A 10,000-nucleotide genomic window follows, 5' to 3' on the forward strand; every position below is an offset into this window, starting at 1 on the left:
TTTACAAATTCTGGGGCATATCAAACCATAGGTTAAAAAGATTGATACAAACTGAATAGCGAGTTGAGTGTGACAGCCCTAGTAAACTGTATTAATATGCTATAAGTGAATCGTGGTGGGGCGGGGGGTTGTTTATTGTGTTTACGGTGCGATACAGGATTAGGAAATGAACTTGGCCAAAATCGAACCCGGGTCCCTGCCCTAAAACTACAGTGCCTTAGTTCTTTGAGCCACGGCCAAAGTGTGTACTGAGTGCTGCAATGTGCTTGTAAATCTATCTATCTGTGTGTGCTTGCCTGCAATCACAGACATCACAGACATACGTGCTAGCGAGTTAGCGAGTGAGCTAGGCTAACATAATATAACGTCCCCCCAGTGTGTCGTGTGTCAGGCGTCTCTCTATCAGGAAGACATATGGGCCGGTTAGCGCGTGACACCCCCATCCATCATGCTGAACGCAGTGTCACACTGCCATGGGAACAAACACACGTCGCGGATACTATGTCAGGGACACGCCACTTTATGGCAGGCAGTATGTCATATGATAAAGCTGATGGTCAGATATTGTGTGTGTGTGTGTGTGTGTGTGTGTGTGCACGTGTTTGTTTAACTATTTGGGTTTACACATTATCAAATTTGAGCATGAACATTTTTCATTCCTATTGATTTAGGCAGTAGTATGACAATACCATGTACTCATAATGATAAGTGTGTGTGTGTGCGCGTGTGTGTGTGCGTGTGTGTGTGTGTGTGTGTGTGTGTGTGTGTGTGTGTGTGTGTGTGTGTGTGTTGTCTGCAGTACAAGGAGCGGTGGTGTTTGCTGAAATTCTGTCTGCTGTGAAGAGAACTTTGGCTCGAGTTCTTGTCATCATTGCCAGCCTGGGATATGGCATCGTCAAGTAAGCACACACACACACGCACAAGGATGCACCATTATACAGTACAATAACACCTTGGATACGCAAATTCTATTTTTCTATTTTGCAAAAATTTGTGCCATGTCTTTGACAGTAATTTCTCTCTTTCTTTCTCTCCCTCCGTCCCTCTCTCTCTCCGTCCCTCTCTCTCCTTCGTCTCTCCTCAGGCCTCGTCTGGGGGCTCTGCTGCACAGGGTGGTGGGCGTGGGTATGCTCTACCTCATTTTCTCCATTGTGGAGGGAGTGCTGCGCGTCAACTCAGTAAGTCTGTTTGACCTCCCATGATCTTCCACTGCTCCTCCAGCCTCTCAGCCCCCCCATCTCTCTCCCAGGAAGGCCGGCTGATTGGCCAAAGTGGGGAGAATAGGTGTATTTCTGTCTCTCTGCCTGCCTTCCACTAAGGAGGCAGATGTCTGTCTGTCTGCCTGCCTGCCTATTTGCCTTTCTGTCTGCCTACCTGTCTGTCTGTCTGCCTGCCTGCCTATCTGCCTTTCTGTCTGCCTACCCGTCTGCCTACCTGTCTGTCTGTCTGCCTGTCTGTCTGCCTGTGTCTGTCTGTTTATCTGTCTGCCTGCATGTCTGCCTGTCTGCCTACCTGTCTGCCTGTGTGTGTGAGCCTGTCTGCCTGTCTGTCTGTCTACATGCGTCTGTCTGTCTGTCTGCCTGCCTGTCTGCCTGTGTGTTCCTCTAAGAAGGTGAATCAGATTTGGCCCTCTGACTCACCAGGCGCCTGCCACGGCTCAGAAGCCTCTGGAATATTCTAGAACACACCTACTTGGCTGGCTGGCCAGTCGGCCAATCAGAGCTCTGTAATTGAGGAGCCCAGCCTGATGACTTGAGCTGAGCTGCCTGTCTGCCTGCCTCTGCTACCCGCCTTCCTCTAGCCACCATTCTATCCACCCAACTCATGTAGCATTTAAGATGCACTGTGTGATAGTTTTAGTTTATAGTTTATTTAGTTTATAGTTTATTTCCAGAATTCATTCTGCCCATTCACAAATGTTATCTTTTTCACAATACTTACCACCATCAAATTTGAAGTATTCATTATGACTGGGAAAATGTATATACATGAAAAGGTGGATCTTCTCCTTGTCCGCCATTTTGAATTTCCATAACATTTCCAGACGTTTTAGACAGAGTAGGTGTTGCAACTATGCAGCTCATTGCTGTGCTGTCTACTGCAACATGTGTTCTGTCCATGAATATTTGCTAAATAATAAACTAGTATACTAGTATGACCAAAATACAGTAAGTTTTGCAGCTTTTTCTGGAAATTCAAAATGGCGGACAATGATGAAGATCCCCCTTTTCATGTACGTATAATAATGAATACTTGAATACTTATTAAGTAAGTATTAATTAAAAAGTGTGAATGGGCAGCATGAATTCTGGAAATAAATTACTACAAATTAAATGGTGCACCTTTAAGAGTCAGAGTAATAGGAGAAACATTAGAACTTTAAAAAAACTGATGGTTATAGGGCTATTTACAAGCTAAGCTATGCCCTTAGAAAGCTATTATCAAACCTTTAAGTTATAACATAAGAACAAGAAGGCATTTAGTTTGGTTTTGATTTCATTTGAATTCATTTTGATAGACATGTACAGACTTACTGACTCTGCTCTGAGCAGGATCTGTAAGCCTGCTAACCTGGCCTGCTAACACTGCTTGCTAACCCTGCTTGCCTGACTGTCTGCCTCCCTCCATCAATTCATCACCAACTATAGTATATATCTGCCCAGGTACATGTTTTGTCTTTATGAAAGCATGTCAAAGAAAGCCACAAAGTCTGAAACTTTGAAATTACACATTACAGTGCGTGACACTGCGCGTGTGTGCGTGCGTGCGTCCGTGCGTGTGTGTGCGTACAGAATGTATTATGGGTGTATGCACGTTGTCCCTGATGCCTTGTGCCGTTTCCCTCCCCAGGACCCAGGGCAGGTGCAGCCGTGTGTGTGTTTGCGTGTTTGTGTGAGCGCATGTGTGTGAGCGCATGTGTGTGAGCGCATGTGTGTGAGCGCATGTGTGTGTGCGTACTTGTGTGTGTGCGTACTTGTGTGTGTTTGTGTGCATATGTCTGACACCTGGACTTGTGTGTCTTATTCAGAAGGATCAGGACAACTCCAGTCGGTTGCTGTGTGACGTTGTGCTGGCCGTCACTGACTCCTGTATTGTCTGGTGGATATCCTTTCATGGCCACACCTGCACCGCTCTCGCTCTCTCTCTCCTCTCTCTCTCTCTCTCTCTCTATCTCTTGTCATCGGTTTCTGCTTGATGTTAGAGAAACTGGGAGTAAGATCCCTGGAAAACTGGACCTTTGTGTTAAACAAGAACACAAAGTGGTTGCCTTTTTCTACCTCTCTTAACTTCCTCCTACTCTTCCTGTGCCTCCTTCTCTCCCTTATCCAGCTGGGCTCTGTGCTGTGGGTTGGCTGGATGTGTGGATGTGTTCCTTTTATAACATCTGATTAGCTGGATGTGGTCAAAGAGTCTTCTATTAGAGTAAGATACATCAAGCCTATTCTATTCTTTGTGACGTCAGGTCAACGCCCCTTTAGGAGGCCTTCGGCTAGGAGACCTTTGGAGACATTAGGTTGAGAATAAATGGAGATCCCTTAGTGCTGTAGATTATGGTAGCACACATCTTGTGCAAGCCACCATCAAACACCACAGAAAGAGAAGAAGGAGGGGACCACGCACCCTTAGGAGACCAAACTTGAGCACACTCCTTTGCATTGGGTGGGCGGAGATTGAATTATCGTTCTCTAATAGAATATTCTTTGATGTGGTGTTCCTTTGTCATTTCTGATTGGCTGGATGTGGTGTTCCTTTATAACCTCTGATTCTGCTTCCCCTTGATGATTGAACTTCCTTTAGGACAAATGGGCCAATGCAATGGCTACATTAATGAGTGTGAGTGTGAGTGTGAGTGTGAGTGTGAGTGTGAGTGTGAGTGTGAGTGTGAGTGTGGCTGTGGCTGTGGCTGTGAGTGTGGTTGTGAGTGTGAGTGTGAGTGTGAGTGTGAGTGTGAGTGTGAGTGTGAGTGTGAGTGTGAGTGTGAGTGTGGCTGTGGCTGTGGCTGTGAGTGTGTGCGCGTACTTGCGTGCGTGCGTGCGTGCGTGCGTGGAGGGTGATTCGTACAGTGGTGTGTGGGCTTATTTAGGATGTATGCATGGATCAACAGGTTCTTTCTTTCCGTATGAGTGCCCTTGTGTCCGTGTGTGTGTGAGCGTGCTTCCTTGTGTGTGTGTGTGTGCATGCTGTGCCATTTCCTTGTCTCTTGTCTCTTGCTTCGTAATCCTCCTCCTCACTGCGATCTGATCCTTCTTCTGTTCCTCTCCTGCTCTCTATCTTTTCCCTCTTCTCTTCTCTTCTCTTCTCTTCTCTTCTCTTCTCTTCTCTTCTCTTCTCTTCTCTTCTCTTCTCTTCTCTTCTCTTCTCTTCTCTTCTCTTCTCTTCTCTTCTGTTCCTCTCTGTGTTTCTGTGTGTCAGGCTGAAGACGATGTGGTGTTGCTGGCTGCCATCCCCTTGGCTGTCCTTGACTCTGCCCTCTGCTGGTGGATATCCTGCACTTCGCCGTTTGCACCCCTCTGCTCCTCTCCTCCTTTTTTCCCTCAGTCTCCCTTTTCTTCTTCTTTTCTTCATTCTCCTCTCCATTTTCCTCCTCTGCTCTACCATTAAACTCTCTCCTGTCCTCTCTTTACACTCTTCCGCTCTTTCCACTCTTCCGCTCTACTCTTTCTTCTTCCCCCTTTTCATCCCCCTCTCCCCGTCCTACCTTCTCCTTTTGTTCTGTTCCTTCACCCTTTTCACACTTTCTCCCTTCAGACCTGCTCTTCTCTCCTCTCCTCTCCTTTCCCCTCCGCTCCTCTGCTCTCCTCTCTTATTCCTCTCTAGTGTTGTTACAGCACAACCCAAAACCATGGCTCCCTCTTTCCTCCTCCCTTATCCTTGTTTCTCCTCTCCTGTGCCACCATCCTTTATGTGTCTCTGTCTAGTTTTCCAAGTTGCCATTTACTTTTTTATTTTCGTTTCCCTCCATCTCTCTCTATATATCTCTCTGCAACTGCAACATCAGTCCTCCATCGGTTTCCGTGGACGGGAGATGAACAGTCCTGCCCCCATTCACGCATCGATTTCCACTTCCTGAGCTAAATCGTCCGTGCATGTTCAGAATAGATGATGGGGTCCATAAATATTTCATTTCGATTGAGTACGAATGAAGACTAAGTGACAAACATGGAGAAAGTTAGGATTTGCTTGTTTTTTTTGACTTTCTTTCTTTTTGAACTCAGAACAGGAGGCCACATTTTTTTGTAATCACTAACTCTAAAGCCAAATGGAGCAAGTTAGAGCAAAGCTCTCTAAAACGCCATCGGATAAACATAAACGGAAAAGTAAAAAGTGTCAGAAAGTATTACCTGTGGTGGAAAGCAGTATAAAATACTGCGTCACTCATCCAGTCTATGTCGCTTTTACTCCAGTGCTCTTGAACCAGAAAGTTGGTTACAGTGAAAACCATAAAATACTTTCTTTTTTCTCTGTGAACCTTGACAACATAGACGCTAGTAGGTTCATACAGGTAATACAAGGTCACCTGCGGTAGAGTACACAACCAGGTACATGATTGGTTTGTTGTCTTCAAACGTAACTGTTGCAGACTATTGGACACAAGGCTAGGGCTTGGGCAAAAGTGGAGACACATCAATAATAATGTCCATTATGTCTTTGCTTCTACAATAAACTTGAAAATGTAGGTAAGGTTAGGTAAAAAAAACACACACACACAACTAAACTTTGTGTTTGTGATGGATGAAAAATTGTTTGAAAGTGGAGGCAGCCTCCGATGGCTAAGGCAGCAATTGTTACGCCAGGGACCAGGCTTCGATTCCAGCCCGAGGCCGTCTCCCTCGACTCCTCCACCACCTCCCTCGACTCCTCCACCACCTCCCTCGACTCCTCCACCACCTCCCTCTCTCCGACTCGATATGTCCACAGGGGACGAGGATTGAGGAAGCATAGCAAAGTTAAGTACTTCCGAGACCAGAAATTGATGTGGAAGGGATACAGGTCTGCTCATCTCGAATTTGTTATTCACTCCTCTTCCTCTTCTGTCATCCCCCCATCTCTTTCTCTATCCATTCTCTCCATCTCTTCCTCAGTTTCAGTGTGTATGTAAATGCAATGTGTGTCCTCCTGTGGTCATATGTCATCTCTCTTCCTCCGCTCCTTCCCTTTCTCTTCTCTTCCCTTCTCCACACCTCATTAACCACCCCTGGCCCTCCTCTTTTTTCACTTTCTCTCTCTTTACCTTTCTTCCTCGCTCAGTGTCTCTCTTTTTTTGTGAACTGTCTCTATCCCTTTCTTTTTCCCTATCTCTCGCCCACTCTCAGTCCTTCTTTCCTATCTCCCCCTCTCGTGTCTGTGCATCTTTCTCTCTCTCTCTCTCTCTCTCTCTCTCTCTCTCTCTCTCTCTCTCTCTCTCTCTCTCTCTCTCTCTCTCTCTCTCTCTCTCTCTCTCTCTCTCTCTCTCGCTCTCTCTCTCTCTCTCTGTCCATCCTCCCCCTGAGTCCTCTGTTGCATTGCCTTGAGGTGTCAGTGGGCTGAATGTCCTTCTCTTACCCCCCCCCCCTCCTCCTCCTCTCATCCTCTCTTCCTCTCCTCCTCTCCAGCCCTCCTCCTCCTCTCCTCCTCTCCTCTTTCCCTCTTCTGCTTCCTTCTCCACTTAGCCCGCACTCTCAGGGACACTTTGGAGGGAAAGTGAGCAGCATCAGTATTCAGAACACGAACACACACACACACACACACACACACACACACACACACACACACACACAGACAGACACAGACACACAGACACACACACGTGCGCGCGCACGCACACAGGTGTCAGGGTGTGACTCATCCTCCTTTATGGGCCCCAATAAATCAGCTGAATTCCTAATAATCAGATTCAGCCCCAATGTGACTCATGGGCCGCAGCGGTCGGCTTTGAGGCCACCACTCCGCAACACGCTATACCAATATAGACAATTTAGAGCATTAAACACTATACAAAATTATACATTTTTCATTTTGTAGCTTATTAAAAATCAAATGCTTGTGCTGTAACATTTTAAGACGTCCTTTTACACAGATCGGTGTGGTTCACGTTCGTGCCAATGGCAGTGAATTATGTCAGCATGTCTGTATAAGAATCGACTACTGTATATCTGCTATTGGCTAGTGTCTCAAAGTGATTAGCAATAATTAGCACTTAAATGTTGAACGTCTTCATGAGGAAATCTACTTTAAAAGGGAAGTTTAAACCTATTTCCACCAATATACAATAATACAGTGAAACACAAACGCTGTCAAGATTGTCAAAATGTTCCGTCTTTGAGATAGACTCTTCTGGCAAGACATTCATACCGTCAGTAAGACATGGTAGACTTGTCACCTTAGGTGGCAGGGGTATTATATATCTCTTCTCGCCCATCAAAGGGGACTGTTCACTCTTGCTTGTCCACTTTGGATGTCATGTTTTGGCTATCTCAAGAGACAGTAGGCAAAGCAGCGTTGTCACCTTGTCACCTTGTCACTTTGTGAAAGGAAACAGGTAGTTGGCAGGTAGTTTGAGAGTACAAAACCATACAATGTGGCAGGCGGTGTTTTAACACAGTGACTTTTTAAGACTTTGTCACCTTTTGCAAAGAGTTAAACCTGCTCACTGTGTGAGAAGGGGCATCTTTTAAAATTGTGTGAGAAAGTAAAGTAGTCTTACCACCTCACCATAACAGCATTTTTTAGCAGAATAGACTGCACAGTATGTGATTAGAATGTAGGAAAGAGAATATTCTGCACAAGAATACATCAAAGGATCACCTCTACAAACAATGAACCCAATGAAATTCTTCAACAGTGAGAATAGGGAGAGTTCGATGTAAGATACGTCTGGTTGGTTTCCCTGGTTGGTTTCGCCACAATCCACCGTGTTGATGCACATTTTTCGGACTTGTCAGATGATTTTCCGTCAACATTTTAGCAGAATAGAACGCACAGTTGTGATTAGAACGTAGGAAAGAGAGAATATTCTGCACGAGACAGGTGTTGTGCTGGAACTCTCGAGATCTCAAACCTTTTCCATCCCTTCTGTAGCTACAATTTCCCCCAAAACCATTTCCTTGACTCCTTTACAGTCAGACCGTCAATCACATCTACATCAAAGGATGACCCCAAGAAAAAATGAACCACTTAGATTCCTCAACAGTCAGAATAGGGAGAGTTCAGACTTGTCCACTGTGGGAGGCCAGCTTTTAAGTGGAGAACAAAGCCAGAGGTTCTAAGAGTATAATACTTTTATCCAGTCTCTCTGGCAGAGCAGTTCTGTGGGCCTTTGAACCCACAATAGAATTATAAAATATAGAACAATAGAATATAGAACAATAGAACCGTCTAGATTCCTTGTTTTTAAGAGCATTTTTGTTGAGAGCCAAGCAGTCCCATTGGCTTTTTGAAAATAGAACCTTCTAGATTCCTTGACAGCCAATCACATCTTCATCAGCCTGGCCCAGACCATGAAGCTGCTGAGACTGAGGAGGAACGTGGTAAAGCTCTCGCTCTACAGGCACTTCACCAACACACTCATCTTCGCGGTCATTGGTGAGTAACACACACACACACACACACACACACACACACAAACGCACAAACTGTTCTAACACTTCACCAACACACACATGCACGGCGCACGCATACACCCACATGCATGCATACAAGTGGATACACACAGACATGTACAGTATATAGGTACATACACCTGCACAGACATGCGTACACCCCCACACACTTATGCAGATGCACAGACTCACTTATGCAGATGCACAGATTAACACACACACTTATGCATGTGCACATGCACACATGTAGGTGTATACTGTACCTACACGCATGTATGCAAACAGACCAGCGCACACATGAAGACAAATGCGCACATAAAGATTCACATTATTGCATCTTCTGTATCTGTAACCAAGGTGCTTATAGGAGCCATCAGTTCTCCCTGATTAGACTATTGGTGTTGTTGCCATTGGAAACACGGTTATCATCCCATGGCTTCTTTCCATTATCTTAACTCCCGTCCTCCTTTGTGCTTGTGGCCTTGTGATGATGTAGCAAGTCGTCAATGAATATAGAAGTTTAATTCAGTATCTCACAAAAGCGCATATCAAAGGTCATTTTCTCATTTGCAAGCAGGTTGTTGAATGGGGAAAAGTTCCCCAAACGTTGTTAAGGCTAGGCTGACAGACAGCGGAGACTATTGTTTTCGCCACTGAGGTAGAGCGTCAGCGAAGCGGGAGGCCACAAACACAGGTTGAGGGCGGGAGTTTGGATAATGAAAAGAACCATATTCTGACCTCCTGTATTGCTCTCTTCTTCCTGTGTCCCTCTCTTCCTGTCTCTCAGCCTCTGTGATCTTCATCGTGTGGAGCACCCACACCTTCAAGTTCTCCAAATGTCAATCGGTAAGAAAGTGCCATGCGTATGTTTGTAATGCGCAAGAGTAATAATTAAAGTAATAGTAATAATAAGTATTTATTTAATATTGCTTTTTTTGTTTTATGTTACACTTTTCATTAAAAAATTGGGCTTTCGGGTGAAATGTGAAAATGGAGCTAATTACCGTAATCCTCATCCTCCTCTTCAGTCACTGTAGCTGGTACTTTATACAGTAGTAGACAAAATTCACCTTTCAACTAATTCACTTCTTCATATATTTTATCGAAAATCAAATATTTCTGTCCGATTTGGCATATACTGTGTTCCACTGCCCTAATGAAATAATAATGTATAGGTGCACATATTTTACAAGTATTATTTTCCAGTATTGAATGCTCAGTATGTTCTGCTTACTGCAGTTCGTTTTGACTCATGCTATAGAAACACTTGATTATAGCCCTTTTTCCATCAGATTCGGAAGCAAATTAGAAGTTAAATCGAAGTACTTTGTAGCGATGTAAGATGCGTGCTGCTAGTTTTCTATCAGCAAGACAATTCTAGCAAAATAAAGTGACGCCACAATCGTGTGAATCGATGTGAA

The 10,000-nt window shown here is 44.8% G+C and overlaps 1 protein-coding gene across 2 annotated transcripts in view; it reads left to right on the forward strand.

The window, feature by feature from the left end:
- Window positions 1-10,000, forward strand: part of zgc:162698 (Transmembrane protein 87A-like) — a 44,267-nt gene that overhangs the window by 10,483 nt on the left and 23,784 nt on the right. The window contains exons 11-15 of one of the 2 annotated variants that reach the window (XM_063204906.1): window positions 800-899; window positions 1,085-1,178; window positions 3,029-3,103; window positions 8,454-8,562; window positions 9,367-9,425. In XM_063204906.1, the coding sequence (XP_063060976.1) occupies window positions 800-899; window positions 1,085-1,178; window positions 3,029-3,103; window positions 8,454-8,562; window positions 9,367-9,425 (437 nt within the window). Of the gene's footprint in view, window positions 1-799; window positions 900-1,084; window positions 1,179-3,028; window positions 3,104-4,413; window positions 4,483-8,453; window positions 8,563-9,366; window positions 9,426-10,000 lie in introns of both variants that reach the window. The other variant, XM_063204907.1, reaches the window with a different exon arrangement.

The sequence above is a fragment of the Engraulis encrasicolus genome, chromosome 8 (genome assembly GCF_034702125.1).
Source record: "Engraulis encrasicolus isolate BLACKSEA-1 chromosome 8, IST_EnEncr_1.0, whole genome shotgun sequence".
NCBI classification, from domain to species: domain Eukaryota; kingdom Metazoa; phylum Chordata; class Actinopteri; order Clupeiformes; family Engraulidae; genus Engraulis; species Engraulis encrasicolus.